General features: G+C 41.5%; 1 protein-coding gene across 5 annotated transcripts in view; it reads right to left on the bottom strand.

The window, feature by feature from the left end:
- The window catches only part of MACF1 (microtubule-actin crosslinking factor 1), a 344,123-nt gene that overhangs the window by 190,513 nt on the left and 133,659 nt on the right, over nucleotides 1–19,951 (bottom strand). For all 5 annotated transcript variants that reach the window (XM_014541584.1, XM_014541592.1, XM_014541587.1 and 2 more), the window contains exons 3-4: nucleotides 7,753–7,842; nucleotides 3,380–3,457 (exon numbers count right to left, since the gene is read on the bottom strand). In XM_014541584.1, the coding sequence (XP_014397070.1) occupies nucleotides 3,380–3,457; nucleotides 7,753–7,842 (168 nt within the window). The remainder of the gene's footprint in view (nucleotides 1–3,379; nucleotides 3,458–7,752; nucleotides 7,843–19,951) is intronic.

Here is a 19,951-nt window from a genome sequence, read left to right as displayed (position 1 = left end):
CCCCCGCCCCGCCCCCCGCTAGGGTGATCAACCATCCAGTGAGCAGGAAACTGAGGGCTTTCCTGGGCTGTGGGACGTCCAGTGCTGAATCCAAGAGTGGCCTGGGAACCAGTCCACTTCCACCACCTCCGCCCTGTGAGCCTCTTCGGTCAAACCCTCCCGGAGCTCCTGTTCAGTTGCAGCCAACCCTCCATTAATCTCTTCAACTGAACTGAACCTGTGTGGCTCCAATGAACCCCAGTAACTTTAAGCAGAAGCCTCAATCTCCCCTTCACTCACAGTGGCCAGCACTACAGAATGAATGTGTGTGCCATCCAAAATGCAGATGTTAAACCCCAATTCCCAATCTGATGGTATTTGGAATTGGGGCATTTGGGGTGATCAAGTTATGAGGGTGGGACTCTCAGGATGGGATTAGTGTCCTTACATAAGAGACCCCCAACGAGCCCTCTCGCCCCTTCCATGATGTTAGGACACAGCTAAAAGACAGCTGTCTCTGAACTGGACCGCACCAGACACCGAATCTGCCTTGATCTTAGACTTCCCAGCCTCCGGAACTGTGAGAAATAAACTTCTGTTGTTTGTAAGTCACCCCGTCTGTGGTGTTTCTGCTAGAGCAGCCTGGATGACGAAGACACCTGGGCAAGGTCTTTCCCTTTTCTGAATCTCAGTCACCCTCTGGGGGTGGAGGAAGCTGTCCTTCCCACCTGAGAATGCAGTTTTTTAACCAATCATCATGACAACCCACAGCTGGTCGGTCAGTATTAGCTGCGTCCACCTTCGTCAGTCCCACCTCCATCAGTTTTCCTTTTTATTCTGAAGTCCATCCCGCTGGGCCAAACCACGTGCCCATCTCTGCTAACCCTTTCCTTGACGACTGCAGCACCTAGCTCCTATTCCTCTTTCCCACCATCCTCCTCCCATCTTTCCTGGGGATTTTAGCACTTATCTCAATGACCAAATATCTGCCTCCTCAATTCTAATGACTTTCATTTTTCCTCTGCATCGGACACTGCACAGCTACAACGTGTACACCACCATTACAAGGAACTGTTCTAGAGTTCTCTCTGCCCACATTCTCCGGACCCACTGTTCTTGCCTGCCCACATTTTCATTCCACCAAAGTAACCAAATCACGCGTGGTCCTTATTTAGACTCTAAATAGGAGTCGAATTGCTGGGTCACATCAATTCCTCTCCGTTTACCTTGTTCATTAAAGCCCCCTCTGGTTTCTTCTAACTCTAGACACAGACATTTCAATGCTGCTTTCTCTAGTACCTTGAACACTTTAGCCTCCAATTCTCCTACTGCTTTTCATTTATCAATTTATTTCAGCAAATATTTATGAAGTGCCAATTATGGACCATTTTTATGACAAGTGATGAAGATAAAAATGGTAAGTAAAATTCATGTTTCCTTGTCCTCACAGGGCCTACAGTGCATTAGAATAAACAGAGAAACAACAATAAAGTAGTATCTATACTAACAAAAGGGTAATATGCTAATTAGACTGGACATCTTCCGGACGTCCTTCCAGACGTCCTCCCAGACAAAGCCACAGCAGCTGCAATGGCCGAGGGCCGGCAGCCGCAGTGACTGTGAGGGCGGGTCCAGCACCGCAGTCCCTTTTGCAGAGGCCATGGGAGAAGGCCCTGCAGGAGAAGGCAGAAGGGAGAGGGCCAGCGTCACAGGAGAAGGGAGAAGGGAGAAGGCCGGAGCTGTGGGAGAAGGGAGAAGGTGGTAGTTAGGCAGTTAGGGGGATCAGGCCAGGAGGGGAGAGCAGTTAGGCAGTTAGGGGGATCAGGCCAGGAGGGGAGAGCAGTTAGGCAGTTAGGGGGATCAGGCCGGCAGGGGAGCAGTTGGGGGTGATCAGGCAGGCAGGTGAGCAGTTAGGAGCCAGTGGTTCTGGATTGGGAGAGGGATCCCAGATTGGAGAGGGTGCAGGCAAGGCTGAGGGACCCCCTCCCAACCCCTACTCCTACACGATTTTCGTGCACTGGGCCTCTAGTTATATAAGAAGCAAACTGCTATGGGAATAAACAGAAAGAAAATTTCCCAAGTTAATGAGAATTGCTGATAAGAGTGACAAAAAATTAATTTTAAAAATATGCATACCATTTAATGTTTTATTGTCCCCTGATGTTGCCTAGCAACTGTAGCTATCCCAAATCTTCTCCATACAGCTCTCCCTAAGCAGATGAACTCTGACTCCCTCATCCATCTTCCTCTCCACCACAAACTATCTCTGTACAGTGTCTTTATCCAGCCATCCTTCCTTCTCCCTCTATCTCAGAAGAGAGGCATTTTTCTTTTCCTTTTCAGAGAGAACCACACCGGCTATGCTCTGGATCTCACCCCTCAACCCCTGGACTTAGTTCCATCAATTAAGGATGCAATGGGAAGAAAGATGGTGTGTAGAAAACAGCATGGATAGAGGAAAGAGCATTAAACTACACATTAGGAGATCTGGGTTAAAGTCCTAACATTGCTCTAACTTGTTCTGTGATTTGGAGCAGGTCATTTCACCTGTCTCCATTTCCTTCGCTATAAATGAAAAATCCTAAGTCTAGCATTCCATGGCTCATTCTCCTCACTCATTTTCAGTCTTTCTCTCTTCACTGTCTTCTCCTATGTCTAAAAATACGTTGCTGTCTTCCTTCCTTATCTAGAAAGTGATAACCTTCTTTCCCTTCCTGTATCCAGGTCCAATATACTCTAAACACTTTTCTGCTCTATTAAAACTGTTCTCGCCCTAACCGGTTTGGCTCAGTGGATAGAGCGTCGGCCTGCGGACTGAAAGATCCCAGGTTCAATTCCGGTCAAGGGCATGTACCTTGGTTGTGGGCACATCCCCAGTAGGGGGTGTGCAGGAGGCAGCTGATCAATGTTTCTCTCTCATCGATGTTTCTAACGCTCTATCCCTCTCCTTTCCTCTCTGTAAAAAAAATCAATAAAATATATTTTTAAAAAAAAACTGTTCTCTTAAGTCATCAATGTCTACCAGCCAAGACCTCTTCCTCAGACCTTCATGACACCACCCCCTCATCTCATTTTCATGATAATGTGGCGCTCTGGTTTTCCCTTTTCCTGGGTGCTATAGCTTTTTACTATCTTCTTTGCTGGTTTACCTTTCATCTTCCCTTTGATCTCCATCTAACATCTAACTCTCCTCCGTGAACACTCTCCCTCTCAGGAAGGCCACGGCTCTCTGTAAGGACTACCGAATGCTGTCCAACCAAAATACAACTGCTCACTAGCGAGTACGACACAACTGGTTTAGCAATTTCTGGGGGCTTACTAGGGGCTCGGAGAAATTCCCTAAATAGGAACTTCATACCAACATTCCCTGGCTGAATGAGGAACCACGCGATACTCTTACCTGTCGCCGCTTTAGGAAGTCCAGGGCAATCTGCACATTCTGCAGCCTATGAAAACGCATCCTGCCCTTCTCTCGGGGCTGCAAACAAAAAGGGGGTGTTAACTTTAGTTACACCAATTTATCCATGCAGACCACTTTCCACTTCCATTTCAAAGACAAAGAATTCCTCACGGTGGAAGCCAGGCGTGGGAGCATTACATACAGCACCTTCAATGGCAGGACATGTCTGGGTCACCATGCTGTTAGGCCTCCAAAAGGCCTTATTTACCACTGTAATTCCCGTGAACACATGGCACGGTTTGACGACTAATGCTGAACCAATGCTGCAGCTTCTCTGCAGGTTCTTCTGCAGTCCTACATGGCAGAACCTGATTCTGGAGGTGAGATTGATCGGGACAAAGACTTCGGCTCTTTGGCTCCTAAAATCACGGTTAAATGCTATTGTAAAGGCAGAGTAGAAAGTCTTAATTGCATATTGCACAGTAATGGACAGAGCAAACCTTATTGTAAACCTAACAAAAGATGCCAGAGGTAGATAATTTTAAACTAAGGAATGAGGAGTTACATATGCTCAGTATATACATTTTAAAAAATCCAAAATGAGAGGCAGAAATCAGGAAGAAACCTATTTTCCAGGAAGATGGGTGTCCATGCAGAAAAGTTACCCTTTACTCCAGTAAGAAATACCCAGAGTTAACAAAACCTTGGTGATGTAGGGAAGTTCAACATGAGAACCAAAGAAAGGTATTTTCTGCCAGTCACTTAGCCCTGGATGTCACACAGCCCCAGCAGAGGAGCCCATTTCCACCGGTGCTTCTGGTATCCTAGCCACAGCTCCACTACCACCCACTCAAAAGTACATGAGGTCTATTTGCCCAACAAGTACATGCAGGATGGCTATCTACTTCTGGAATGTTTTCTCCTGCTTACTTTCCAATGTTGCTTTTATCTTCCTAACACTGGGACTAAAATATCACTCTCACTAGATTATACCCAGTTCATTTGTAAATGTCAAATTGGGACTAATTAAAGGCTGATAAAATATAAAGTAGCTCTGTTGTGGGCACCTGCAGAGGAAACATTCTCCCAAGTTGAAGTGAGCAAAAAATGACCCAACAGGTGGAAAGATAAAGAGTGGAGACGTCTCCCTGGGCGCCCCCAACACTTCGAAGCAACATTCCCAAACTACGATATTCTATAAGGATGTTGACACTTCTCTGGGCAACTTCTGAAATCAAAGGTTTAGGAAAAATCTTTTTAGCAAGTACCTCTCCTCAGTCATTTCAGCTAAGTTATTGTAAATATGGTTTAAAGAATGACAGAGCCTGTGAAACTGAAGATTCTAAGGCAATGGGAAGGGAGATCAGTGAAGTGAAAAGATGACTTTAAGAGGACAGGGAATGGAAATATTGCCTCATCCCTATTTCTTGAGAAAGATTATGGGCTATAATTTATGGCCTATAAGCAAGAAATGCCCCCTCCACACATCCTAATCTTTACTCCTATGTACTCCCCACCAAAAATAAATAACCTTGCCCTGGCTGGGTGGCTCAGTTGGTTGGAGCACTGTTCCGTAAACCAAAAGGTAGCAGGTTCAATTACTGATCAGTGCATATACCTAGGTTGCAGGTTTGATTCCCGGTTGGGGCACGTACAGGAGGCAACAGATCAATCTCTCTCTCTCTCTCTCTCTCACAAAATCGATATACATATCCTTTAGTGAGGATTAAAAACAATTATTAAAAATAAATAACCTTAAGAACATGCAGGTTAAATCTGTGTCCTCTGCAGCAACTAGCGATATTATTAACCAAGGCAGAGTATCTCCATGCAGTGAGTGGTTTGCAAACAACAGACTACTTTAAAAACAAATGACATGGTGTGTAGTGAAAACCTAGAGGCTAGAGAGGTGGAGAGAGAGTACCTACCAGTTAGTCTGGATAAGCAACTAACTGCCATGCTATCAATTAAACTTTCCACAATTTTGCAATCTGGACTCAGGCAACACAGCAAGGCCACAAGAAAGCTATGGGGCTCCAGGTCTCAAAGGAATTTGACACCACACCATTATTCTTTCTGTGCCAACCATCCTCAGATAAGCAAAATAATTCCCACTTCAGGATCATCTAACAGTGCCAGGGCACAATTAGTTTTCACCACATTCTTTGGGACCCAAATTCACAGGTGGATAGTGAAGAAGACACTTGGTAACTGGAGACCTGGAGAACCTCAGACTCTCTGATGGCCCTGCAGTGCCAGCTGGGATGCTGGCATCGCCGGGAGGACCTACTACATCATCATCATCTTCCTCCTCCTGCTCCTCGCTGTTTGCATGGCGCCAGGAGGGCATGCTCACCAGACGGAGGGTCTTCAGCCCTGCTGGCTCCTTTGGCCACCAACCAAGGCAACAACATGACAGAGTAACAGAAAATGCACAACACAAAAATGAAAAGGAAATGAATGAAACATTAAACAAAAAGGATGAAAATACCCTCCCACATCCAAAAAGATGCAAGACCAGAACAGATGGTTTTACTGAGCATGTCTTATGTTGAAACACATCTTCAATCCTCCATGGCCACCCACCCTCTCTGATTTATGAATCAATGAAGGGAGAAAGAAACAATGTGAATAACCATGAAAGAGATATTTGGATTATTTTCAATGATAAGATGATATCCTCTGAATATCTCCATAAACACCTGTAGGTTTTCAAAGGTTAGGAAAATTACATTGAAGTGGTTTTAACCTGTTTTGTAAGCAATGTCACCAAAATGTCACTTTCCACTACAAGTTCACTCAAGTTCATCAAATATGCCGGGCAAATTGCAGAAAATGTAACTTGGTGAGCACTGAAGAGTAAAGTCCAGCTCAGTGAAGGTGAAATTCTGAATATATATGAGATTTATAAATGAGGGCCAGAGAAGGACTAGAATTCATCTTGTGCTGGCTGTGTTGATAAGAGCACCTGTCAATTGAAGGTCATTAAAAATTATAAAATTAATTCTACTGCAAGGCAAAAAAGATGTGAAACCAAAACACAGAGCCATTCAGAGGGAAGGCAGGGGAGGGTGGGTGGGAAGAGACCAACCAATGAACTTGTATGCACATATGCATAACCCGTGGACACTGACAATGGGGTGGTGAGGGCCTGGGGGGGAGGGGGACAGACAGGAGCAGGATGGAAGAGGTTAATGGAAAGATGTAATACTTTCAATAATAAAGATTTTTTAAATGTAATATTTTCAACAATAAAGATTAAAAACAAAACCAAACACAGGGCCCAAGGGAAGCCAAACCCAATCCTAGAAAAGGCTCAGTATTACTTAGGGAGTAAAATCTAATGTGCCAAATTCTGTACTTAAAACACAACAAACAATGACTAAGAATCACCAATGGCAGTGGGTGGGCTGAGCTTCCCAGACTACTCAAGCTGTGCACCTCTCCTCAGTTCTCCTGCCTCACAGATGTTTCCAGTATTCAACCTTAGACTGTTCTAAATGAAAATGATGTCATCTATGATGCTAGAGATAGAACAGAAACTGCACAGGATCATCTGCTTCCATTTGGCTCAAATCTATTGAACAATGGGCTCGCCAATTGAGGTTTTTTTGATCCTGCAAAAGAAGCAAGTATAAGAACTATCATCTGACAAGCCAAGAGGCTCCCATGAGATTTGCCCTCAGATGTGTAGGTGTTTCCCATAAGCAATGTTTGAACATTCTGGGAGGAGGCAGGCATAGTTAATTGTCCAAGGAGCCCAAATATACTGTATCCAGGGCTGTGCTCAGACATTAACCTCAGCATTTCTCCAAACCGGTGAGACTCAGTGAATCATAGAAGGGAGGTGAATTGAAAAGAAGCAAACAAACAAACAAAAAAAAAAACACTTGGGCTTTTAAATGTAAACTTCAGAACCTGAGCTGAATACAGAAAATAATACAATTCACAATAAATAGGAAAGACTCCATATAGACTAGAAATAAAACTCTAGGAAGAAAACTACACCTTGTTAAGAAAACAAAAACCTTTACATGTGAACCTCCTATTCCTAAAATACTACTAGTGTCTATAAATGGATAAAAAAAACAAGCAAGGAGAAAATAAGCAGTTATGAAATGCATATAACCGATACCTGGACCTATCAAGAAGTGAGAATATTTGACACATCAATTTGAATTAAGATAAAATCACATCATATGTAAACTGTAAGTGTGAGTTAGACATAAAGTCCACCAATAATCTCTTCTACTTCTTCCTCCCACATAACAGAGCAAGCAGTGATGGCCACTGCCCTACCACTCACAAGGTGGACCAATACATAATTTATGGACCACACCTGTGAGGTCACTCATTAGGAGAGAGAAGCTCACCAGTTTGATGCCTGAGAGGACCTCCAGCAGAGAGATCAGGTTATGGCCATCCCGCAGATCTTCATAAAGATCATTGATGTGCTTGCGGACCTGTGCATGAGAGTAAAACAAGACTGCTTTTTATTTGATCTTAAATTATTTTATTATCTACACAAGAATCTCTGTAAATACAAATTTAAAAATTTGAAACTGGAAACAATAATAAAATTCAGGAATTTTCAGGTTGGAATACAACACATGAACACTTACCAGAAGTGTGTTTTTAAACTTGAAGCCAGATTTATTACACCCTCTAGCCAACCCTGAACAATATTCTTTTTTTAAAAATATATATATTTTATTGATTTCTTACAGAGAGGAAGGGAGAGGGATAGAGAGTTAGAAACATTGATGAGAGAGAAACATCGACCAGCTGCCTCCTGCACACCCCGCACTGGGGATGTGCCCGCAACCAAGGTACATGCCCTTGACTGGAATTGAACCCGGGACCCTTCAGTCCGCAGGCCGACGCTCTATCCACTGAGCCAAACCGGTCAGGGCCTGAACAATATTCTAAAAGTTTGGACAAGGAGATAGGGAGTCTTAATCATCCTGAAACACCTCAGGAATTATTATGAATCAAAATGTGTACTGCCCAGCCAGTTTAGCTCAGTGGGTATCACCAGCCTATGGACTAAAGGGTCCCGAGTTGGATTCTGGTCAAAGGGCACATGCCTCAGTTGCAGGCTCAATCCTGGTCTGGGCATGTGCAGGAGGCAACCAATCATTGTGTCTCTCTCACATCGATATTTCTCTCTCTATGTCTCTCCCCCTCGCTTCTACTCTCTCTAAAAATCAATGGAAAATAACCTTGGGTGAGGATTTTTAAAAAAGTGATACAATGCCAGTGATGGTCAGATGAGGTCAGCCAGAGTTAGAAGAGCCTTCTAGAGAGTGCTGGAAAGAAAACTAGAATGCTAGGTACCAGTGCTTCATAGGGTGCACATCTAATGTAACCCCCTATTACCAAATATTTCTAACAGTGAATTTGAGAATTATTTTCCTTCTGGGAAAAACAATTTCAATTTTATAACAGAAACTATGGAAAAACAAATCTCACTTTGGAAAAATGTATGGTTAAAGTCAAATACTGTGCAAAATTCTTCACAGGTTATCTCATCTCTCCCTCTCGCACCTATAAGGCAGGTTTCATTAATATTCCTATTTTATGCATGAGGAAATGAGGCACAAAGAGGTCAAAAACCTGCCCAATATCACAAGTGGAAAAGCTGGCCTGTTTGGTCTTTTCGATTTTTAGGCTTTGCCATTAACTACTATGCTTTATAATCAGCCATAATCTCCTTTATTTACTAAATCCAAATTACTGTCCTGTGAGGTTTATTTATGACCCATGTTCTACAGGAGAAACGGAGGCTCTCCCATGTTAAGGTCACATAGTTTTGGCAAGTGGCAGGTCTTCTGATTCCAAGTCTAGTGATAACTTCACTGAGTGACACTCACATCACACAATCAGAAGAGTAGTAGAAATTACAAGGAAGAAGATTCATTTTCAACATGAAATAAATCATTTTCTAGACAACAATAAAAAGGGTTAGTTTCAGAAGTAGTAAATTTATAGTCACTGGAATTTTTCAAGCAGAGACTAGGTGAGATTTCTACATCTGTGTCAAAAACTGAACTATAGTCCTTTCCAATTGTAATATCTAGCATTCAAAATAGAAACGGAATCAGAAAAGATAAATACTGGAAATCTCTGGGAAGACTTCCTGAAAGAGAAAGGACTTGAAAAATTACAAAATGTTTTGACAGAAAGAAGATGGGGAAACCATATAAGACAAGGTATAGAGGTGGGAATATGCAAGGTAAGCATGTTTGTGTGTGTGTGTGTGTGTTAAGGAATAAGGTGGCAGGCAGATTACCCAATTGAAGGAAATGGTTCATGATGACTGCATAATAGCTTTCAAATACTAAAAGAACATTTCTTCAATTTCTGTGCTATTTACAATATACTCGCTATAGGCATGACACACTTTTTAGTATAATCTGCAACATTTACATTTTTTCCCATCACTTAAGTCTAGACAATGAACAAAACAATACATCCAGCTCAGACTTGTAGCATTTGTTGATTTCCAGGGTGTAAATACTCCCACCATGACCAATTTCAAGCTGCTAATATATCACTAAGTGTGATGTTGGGAAGAAAAGTACAGTAGCACACCATTATATAGTATTTTCATCATAGAGACACAATTTACATAATTAACCTCAAGAGCATAGACAATAACATGTAGTAAAATAATTATGAAGTAATGAGTTTTGAGTATTTACTACCTTTATTTTAAGTAGAATGTATTTAACTGTAAGTTTATATAATTTAACTTTTAATAATGGCTATGCTTAGCAACAAACTCACAAAATTTAACATTTGCCTCTGTGAGTCCTTTCAAGCTGGTTCCAGCACACCAGTGGCTCCAAGATTTCAGACCTCTCCCTCAAATGGGTCCAAGATATCAAACTTTGCAACTGAACAGCCACAATGCCTCACTAACAGAAATAAGCAGTCATGAGGGTTGGAAAGGGGGATTTGAGAAATTCAATTTTAAATACACAGACAATAAGGTGGTGAAGGCCTGGGGTGAGGGGCAGGGGAGGGGTCAATGGGGGGAAAAGGGGACATATGTAATACTCTCAACAATAAAGATTTAAATACATTGAATTTAAAATGGCAACAAAGAACCTGCAAATGGAAATGGTTCTTGAAGCAGCTGGAAATACCAGAATTCAATTTGGGTCAGCTGAGAATTTAAGTTAGAAGTCATATGCATAGAGGTGCTAGGCTGGAGACATGGGAAATGTTGGGCTTTCTGGGTTAGGGGCAAGAAAAAAGAGCAGAGTGCTAAGGACTGAGCCTGAGGGAATAGCCGAAATTAGAAGGCAGAGATGGGAAAGCAATCAAGGATGGGCGGGAGGGGTGAAAGAGGTAGACAAAAACACCAAGGAAGTATGATCAAGGAAGGGTGATCACCAGTATCTTATGCTGCAGAACAAGAAGGATGAGGACTAAGAAAGGGTTTTTTTAATTTTCCTATAAATAAGAGTGTTCTGTGATAATACTTTTCTAAAGAGTGGTGGAATGGAAATCAGATTACAAAGGAATGATAGGTTACAATAATAAATCAGAAAATATTAAATACTTGGTATTAAGGATTAAGAAGAGAAGAGACAACAGTGAGGGATTTACTTTTGATAGATAACACTTGAACACAGGGTATAAAAATTGGAAACGGGCATTGAATAATTATTTAAATGAATTATAGTAGGGTTGAGGACCAAGTGAGATCGTGTTATCAGTAGGACACTAAATACTACAGAGTACTGAAAAGAAAAAGGAGACACTTTGAAATGTAGAGTTAATTTCACATCAAGGCCTCAAAATTCCAGTTATGTTTTATGTCTGTAAATAGCAAAATTTAACAACCTTATAAGAAACTTAGTGGAAAACTAAGTCTCTCAGTCTTTCTCTGATTATAATAATACAATAACTATTAAAACAAATAGAGAGAGAGAGAGAGACAGAAGTAAATAGAAAAGGAGAGTGGGGTGAGCTGTTCTGATGTTTATCTTTCCGGAGAATTTTCAAGAACAGAGGACAACAGTCTGTTTATGAAGCATATTGGTCACAGCTCTGCCAAGAGAAGATAAAGAACTAGCTAACATTTACTCATTCTTCTATGTCAGAAATTTTTCAAATGCAGAGATGGGATTTGGAGGGCTCAATTAACATCCAAAGGTCACACAGCTAGTAAATAGCCAGGCCGATCAAGTCTAGGTCTGCCCCATTCTAAAGTTTTTACCTCTTCTGCAAATATTAGGCTGACTCTAAAGTTTTCCACAAATGTCTTAAGAAAAAGTCCAGTGAACTAAGCATCAGAAGTTTTAGGGGCAGCCATATGAAGCCAAGAGTGCTCAGGAATCATCAATATGTATGTCTCCAACAAACAAAAATGCTATTCTGTCAACAAATAAGATGAGAGGAAAACTTCAACTATCCAGGTCCTTGACTATTTGTACTCCCTGTGAAAATCACTGTCAAAATTAGTGACTGCCTATAAAGAATATACATGAAAGGCTAACAAACACATGAAAAAATGTTCAATATCATTAAACAAACTCACGAAAAGATGCTCAATATCATTAGCCATAAGAAAAATGAAAATCAAAACTACAGTGAGATACTACTTCACACCCACTAGGATGGCTACAATAATTTTTAAAAAACAGCCCAGCCAGCATAGCTAAGTGGTCGAGCGTCGACCTATGAACCAGAAGTTCATGGTTCGATTCCCAGTCAGGGCACATGCCCAGGTTGCAAGTTCAGTCCCCAGTGTGGGGCATTCAGGAGGCAGCCGATCAATGCTTCTTTCTCATCACTGATGCTTCTATCTTTCTCTCCCTCTCCCTTCCTCTCTGAAATCAATAAAAATATTTTTAAAAAACAGATAATAACTGTTTATTTGATGTAGATATAGAGAAACTGGAACCCTCATATATACTGCTGGTGGGAATGTAAAATGGTGTAGCTGTTTGGAAAACAGGCTGACAGTTCCTCAAAAGGCTAAACACAGGTTACCATATGATCTAGTAATTCCACTTCCAGGTGTATACCTAAGGGAATTGAAAACATGTCCAGAGAAAAAACTTGAACATGAATGAATATTCATAGCAGCATCCATTGTTCATAATAGCCAAAAAGTAAAAATAACCCAAATGTCTATCAATTCATAAATGGGTAAATTAAATGTGGTCCATTCATACAATGGAATGTTATTCAGCAATAAATACTGATAAATGCTATAACATGGATGAAACTTTAAAACATTATGCTAAGTGAAAGAAGCCACTGGAACAAAGAAATAGACCACATATTGTATATCTAGAATAGGCAAATCTATATTCAGAAAGTAGATTATGGCTGCCTGGGGTTGTGGGAGGATATAGAGGGGTTAAGGGTAATGACTACAGGATACAGTGCTTCTTTCTGGGATGATAAAAAACGTTCTAAAATTTATTGTGATGATGGTTGTACAACTCTGATAATACACTAAAAGCCAATGAATTACACACTTTAAACTGCTGGAGGCAAAGAACAACAGTAGTTAACATATAAATTCGAGAAGTCCGCTAGAAGGCTAATGGACTTTGATATTCAGCAGGGATAAAAAATCAGCATTATATTACCCTGCTGCTGGCCAAATGGCTGAAGGCAATCCCCTAAACGAATAATCCTTTTACTGTTTACCAAACTTTACCTTTGCTATGCCTGTTTGCATTCCTAAAGCGCAAATGTGTATTCAAGTAAATAAAAGCTGATGGGTCAGGGGTTTCAGAGAGCCTCTCCACTAGAAAGGTTTCCGCCTGGCTCTCCATGCCTTCTAAATTTATATTTCTTGTCTAGTGTATCATCCATTTGTGCATCAGCCCCTTCTCCAGACCTTGAACCCTAGCCGCAAATGGATGAGGCATTTGCATTAAATGGGTGAATTGCATATGTGAATTAAATCTCAAAAAAGCAATTTTGAAAAATTAATGAATGACTAAATTTTGAGAGACCAAGTCCATCCTAACCCAGGTCAATCCTCAACCTCTCTCCCTCCCGCCATGCAGTAATAAGCCAAGGAAAGCTCTGCTCTCCAATTTTTTAAAGATTGGCTTGAAGTTAAGAAAAGAGAAACAGCTTCTCCCAATTTCTGGGTTGCTTTTTTAGCAAAGGCAATAAATTGCACTTAAGTGCTTGGTATCAGAACCTGAGCCCAAAGAGACTTTAAAGATTACTTAACTCTAACACTCTCAGTTTACAGGTGGGAAAAGTGTTGTCCAGAGAAGTTAATATTATTTCTCTGGGAAGTGTCAGGCCACTGTCTCCTGACTCTGAGTTCAGTGCTCTTTCCCTTCACAAGGCTCCCATGAGACTTGAAGGGCAGAAATGACATGTTAGTAACATTATTAAATTATAAAAGGACTGCCCCCCACCCCAAAGAACCAAGGATTATCATGTAGTATTCTTTGATATCTGCAGAAAACCTGATCTAGAAAAGCTTTCCTCTAAGACCAAGCATGTCAAACTTGCAGCCCACACGAATATTTTTGTGGCCCAGCCAATATAACAGTATGTAAGAAACGTTTTAATAAAAATTTATAACTTAATTTTTACAATATCCAGCAGTGAATATTTTAGCAGCCAATTGCCATGTCATTAGTCTTGGACTGACTTGTTTGGTGTGCGCAACAGGAAATATTTTGCTTTCGGAGAACAAGAAAAATAGGTTTATTTGCGTTATGCTTATTAATTTGTGCAGTTATTTGGTGTCTGGTAAGTTAACGTTCAAGAAAAAAATATTAATTTTTATAAAAATGTTCTATTATTTCATATGTTAACAATTACTCATTTATTTCAGCCCTTTGTATTCAGCATGTCTCTATCGAAATAAACCTACGTTTCTATGAAAATTGAAGCTTTTGTGTGTGTTTTTTGCGGCCCACATAAACTTAAACCTTGTTTATTTGGCCCGTGTTAGCCTTTGAGTTTGACTTGCTTGCTCTAAGACTGTTAAAAGAAAACACAAGCAGTTCAATTTTCTTGATCCAAACTATGTTGAAGAACAAAAAAAAAATAAGTCAGAGGAGAAAGCTTTATTTTTATTTATTTTTTCTTTCAGAGGAGAAAGTTTTAAAGAGGAGAGTGTGTTATTAACTCTCATCTACACTTATTAAAGGATACAGGAAAAGTGAAAGTGAGCCTGGTAACTAATGGCTTTCTGAATTTACATATTTCTAAACTATAAGAGGGAAATTCCATATTGATTCAGTAGCCAAATTTATCCTCAAGGAAAAGCCTAATGCTAAAAAAACAGATTATAGTTGACTTATACTTTTCACGGGAAAGAACAGTGCTCAAATGCAGGGGGTACGAAGGGAGGCTGGAATCCCTGTGGGAGTAAGTAGAGTGAGAGAGAACAAAGTATAAGGCTCTTTGCAGGTAAGAATTCTACCCTCACTCTGTTTTGAGAGTTCCTTAAGTTTTAAGAAATCTAACAGTGGTACCAACAAAGTCTGATTAATTAACCAAGATCCCCTGAGGATGACTGAAAATTCACAATGGGTAGTTTTCCTTAACAGGCAGGCACTTGGTTACAGGGACCTGAGACACCAAGCCCAGATGCAGGCTGTCTGGGGAGTTAGATGCACTTAGAGTGAAATCAAGATCCGAAAACTCAGGTCCAGGCAGAGATAGCCACAAACCACCACCATATGGTCACACTTGGGTAACAAAAGCAACATTCCTTCCCTCAGTGTCTAACCAACACAATCTCTTAAAGTAAACTCTTTGCTCGTCTCCTTCCGGCCTTTCCCACAGATACAAATAAGCAAAGAGGTGTGAAAGTACACACTGTGTTTAGGGAGCAGTGAGCTGTCTCAGGTGGCTACAGCCGAGGCTGCGCAGGAGAGAGTGGCTGCTACTACCCTGTGTGCAATTAGCCTCAGAGAAAAACTGAAAACAGTAAAAATGTAGAGTTCAAAACTTTTGCTGGTTTACCTGGAATCTTAACTAAAATTCCAGGAAGGCCAGTGGCTTCCAGATTGCATACATGAATAAGAATTGAACAAACTATTCCATCTGCTAGATTAAATACTGGCCTTTCCCTAAAGTCAATAGAAACTACCACAGAAAGCATTTCTCCTCCATCTTAGGAGCTCATGCTCTCAGTTCCGTCGCATCCTCTCATCCTTTCTTGAAGTTTTCTTTGTGGGGATATACTTTATCAGCTACCAGGACCTAGGTATATGGCAAAGGTAATTTAAATACAACCTAAACTCTAGATTTTTCTTTTTGCTGGTTCTCCAAATGAGGTTATTGCTATATTTCAGATGCTTACATACTTAGTAAATCTCTTTTAAGATTGGACTGATAGTGTTCTCATATATAAAGATAAAATTAATTTGCTTATTCCAGAACAAAAGGATATTTGGGAATCTAAAAGATCTTAGGTTGACTAAATCTAGAACTTGAGAGGCTGGGTTGTTTTGTTCTTATACCAGCCTGCTTGTGCCGGAAGCCAGTCCATCCTTGCTGCTTGACACAGTCCCTGCAGGGAAGAAACATCTGCACAGCATATGTTTCAAGGGACCTGGCGTATATGGCATACTGTTCTTAATATGTTTGCTCCCCTTCTTAGCATTATGTGTTTTAACCAAGGTCACCTCTCTGAGAAAGGTTGTTTCCCCATGTGGGGATTTTTCCCTGGAGTTAGGAATTAACGGGACTAAGGAAGGGAAAAAATCAGTAAAACTCCTTAACTAAGTGCCAGGCAGGTAGTTAATCACCTTAACTACGAACAATCACGCTTTAGCTACATAATCTTTACTTAGGATAATCTCCTTCAGTTACTTCCTTGTAGCTTAACAGAACAATAGAGTAGTCACCTTGGAATGGAGATAACAAATGCCCTAACCTTTGGAATAGAATGGATAGGATTAAAATCAACTGGTATAAATACAGATGTAACAGGAGAATAAAAGGAGAACTTGGCTGGAGAAACTGGCTAGGAAACCTGGCTATGCTGATCAACTGAACGCTGTCTCCGTCCACACCTTTGGGAACCCCTGGACCTGCTGGGGCAGGACCCCAACATGCTTGCCAATGGCAATATTCACCTGGGTGTACTTGGGGAACAAAGCAAAGAATGCTTGAGTTATAAAAAAACAAATCTCAATCCCTAATTCTCAGCCAGAAGTGCAAAGAACTCCAGCAAGGGAGCAATGATTCTGATTAGCAGCGAATCTCTCTCTGAAATATCCTATAATGAGAAAATGCTGTGGGAACCGAAGGGTGGAAGTCTGAGAAGAGATGACAGACAGCTAGAGATTTAAGTGAAGCTCTGGCTGGTCTCCAATTTCTAACAATGCTATGATGTGTTTGTCTAGCTTCTCTCTCCCTGGGCCTCCTGTCATCACACAGCACTGAGGCAAAGGAGAGGTCCAACAGGCAACATGGGCTACAGATGAACAGCAGGGAACAGAGCATTTGTAGTCAACTACAGAGTTTAGGGGGATAAGCTTGAGGCAGGATAAATTCAGTTCTTCCTGGTGTCAAAGATGAGGTATGAACACAGGGCAAGTTGGGAGCATATTCAGTGGAAAGAAGTAATTTTGGTCAGAAGACTCATGAGTGATCTTTAGCTCCATCCCGTCACTAGCTGTATAATCTTGGGAAGTCACTTCATCCTTCTAATTTTCACTTTCCTTAGTTGTGAATATTGAAAGAAGAAAATACTTTTACCTCTTTCAGGGTTATTACAAGGATCAAGTCAGAGAAGATTGTGCCATGTAAGCTATAAAACTACCACAATATTATTTATTCAAGGCAACAAATCTTTATTGGATACTTCTTGTGTCCCTGATGCAGTGCTTGGTAGAGAAAGTAGCACAGTACAGTCTAGCCCTCAATGAGCACTCTAGCAGAGGAGATCAATGTGTGAACACACAAGACATCTTCAAAGTGATATGAAATAGAAATGAAGCTGCAGTTAATTTAGTCCAAGGGATGAAGGTCAGAGTCTCAGCAAGGTGGTAATGGACCTGAACCTTGAAGGGTAAGTGGGTAAAAGCCAGGCAGAGGAAGCTGGGACATGCATTCTAGCAGAAGAAAAGTGGATAAGAGAAGAGGTGTGAAAGTACACAGTGTTCAGGGAACAGTGGGCTGTCTCGCGTGGCTACGGCACAGGCTACACAGGGGAGAATGCCTAGAAATGAAGCTCAACAGATTGGAACCAGTTGTAAAGGGCTCTGCATCATGACAGAATTACATGTCATCAAACAAGAGGCAACTGGTACACACACTGAAAGGATTAGAGGAGAACATCAGTTTTTCCCTCCCCTTCCTTTTTGTCCTCACACTGAAAAAATAAGACACAGTATTTGCCTTCAAGTTATAATCTAGCAGAAAGATAAATGCTACAGGCCCTGTAACAGGAGTACATAAGGAGTACAGGGAAGGGCACAAAGAGTAGTCAATTCCATATGGGAGAGTCAAGAAAATATTAAGGAGGTGTTAAGCTGGTTTTATCCAGGCAGAACAGAGCTGGGAAGGTATTCCACGCAGAGGGAGCAGCATGTGCAAAGATACAGAGTCATGAAACAGCATGGCACATAGTTTGGCAAGAGCTTAAGGTACAAGAGAAATATGATGCTAGAAACTGGAAAAGTAGGAAGAAGCCAGTGCCAGTACTACAAGGGCCCAAGTTCTAAAATTTCAGTTCTCCCTCCTTCTAGTGGTGTGACCTTATACAGGCTACTTAACCTCTCTAAATGTCACTGTCTTTATTGATAAAATGGGATTATTAATAGAATCTACAGCACAAGGTCACTGAAGGATTAAAACTAATATAATATTGAATGTCAATGTAATTGAAAAAAATTTTTAAAGGTCACTGGAGGATTAAATGAGATAATAATCCACGTAAAAGACTTAGTACAGAATGTTTGATTTACAGTAAACACTCAATAAACCACTACTACTATTACCATAACCATTATTATAGAAAACTTTATTAGGAAACTAATAGTGGTTAAGGCAAGAGATGAAGAGGCCGGGACTAGAGCCGAGGTTAATAAGGATGGAGAAGAGAAGTCTGCAACTCTTTCTGAGTTGGACATGATTGACTGGAGCTGGTGAGAGGGGAGATGATTGGCAAGATAGAATATAGCATGCTTCTAGGTTCCAAACTTGGACAGCTGGGTATATGAGTAAAACTATTCAGAAATTTGGGATATGTGGGTAGGACTGGGGAATGTCCAGATGAACATGTCAAGTACACTGAAATATGCAGGTCCTTGGTTTAGGAAAGAATTCAGGAAAGGGCTCTATCATCTCTTCCTAATCCATATCTTGCAGCTTGAAAACCACCCTCACCTGCATGCCATTGAACAAGTGGCCCTAAGGAGCCATGTTTGACTTATGTAATCATCTCCCCGAGTTTACTGAACTGGAGATGGGACCTGACCAATCAGGTGTTCCTGCTGTGTCCTTAGAATCATGTAGCTGCAGGCGTTTGCAGCACCCTCGAGGAACACAAGTAATGGGAGAAATGCAAAGAAATAAATGTAGGAGACATACAGAAAAAAATTAAAATGAGAGATTACAAGGCCTCATGGAAAGAGAAAGGGAGAGTAGCTGTCCGATATGTTTAGTTTTCATAAAGCCCAGGTGCATTTAGACATCAGATTCTATGAGATCGCCCTGCATCCTTTTCTACTTGTGCTTCCTTGCATTCCATGCAACCAAATGAGACGGTCAATCAGAAAACAGAACAAAACAAGGAAATGGCCAAGGTCAGGACCCTGGGGAACATCAACACGGAGTCAGACAGAGGAAGAAAAGCCAGTGAAAGAGGCAGGGAAAGGGCATGCATAAGAGGGAAGAGGTAATTCAGTAAAAAGCAGTGTCTTAGAAGCCAATGTGAGAGAAAGCTTTAAGGACTAGCAAGTCAGTCAACAGTATCAAAATGCTGCAGAGAAATCAAATAAGAGGAAGACAAAACTAGGCTACTGGGTATGGCAATTAAGAGGTCACTGTGACCTTTCCCAAAGTAGTAGTGATTATAACTCAAAAACAGTTTTCAAACCTTGACTGCCACATTAGTCACACTGTTTATCCTTACGTGCATCCTAATAGGTCTCTACCTTGGTTTCTCTGTTTAAAAATAATTAATAAAATCTGCCCCCATCCCTTGCCATTCTGGGGGTGTTCTGTATTTTAAACTGCATGGTGGTTATATATATATACTAGAGGCCCGGTGCACAAAGTTTGTGCAAATCGGGGGGGGGGGGGGGGGGGGGGGCCCCCAGCCTGGCCTGTGCCCTCTCGCAGTCTGGGACCCCTCGGGTGATAACGACCTGCTGGCTTAGGCCTGCTCCCGGGGGGCAGAGGGCAGGCCCAATCCCTAAGTGCAGCCCCTGGTCAGGCTCAGAGCAGGGCCGATTGGGGAGTTGGGGCGCCGCCCCGTCATGCACAGAGCAGGGCGGATCGGGAGGTTGCGATGCCACCCTCAGTCACGCTCAGGGTAGGGCCGATTGGGGGGTTGGGGCACCACCCCCTGTCACACACGGAGCAGGGCGGATCAGGAGGTTGGGGCGCTGC

This window comes from Myotis brandtii, unplaced genomic scaffold, assembly GCF_000412655.1.
Source record: "Myotis brandtii unplaced genomic scaffold, ASM41265v1 scaffold274, whole genome shotgun sequence".
Classification (NCBI taxonomy): Eukaryota; Metazoa; Chordata; class Mammalia; order Chiroptera; family Vespertilionidae; genus Myotis; species Myotis brandtii.
Note: the sequence above shows the minus strand (reverse complement) of the source record. Positions and strands in the feature narration are given on the sequence as shown.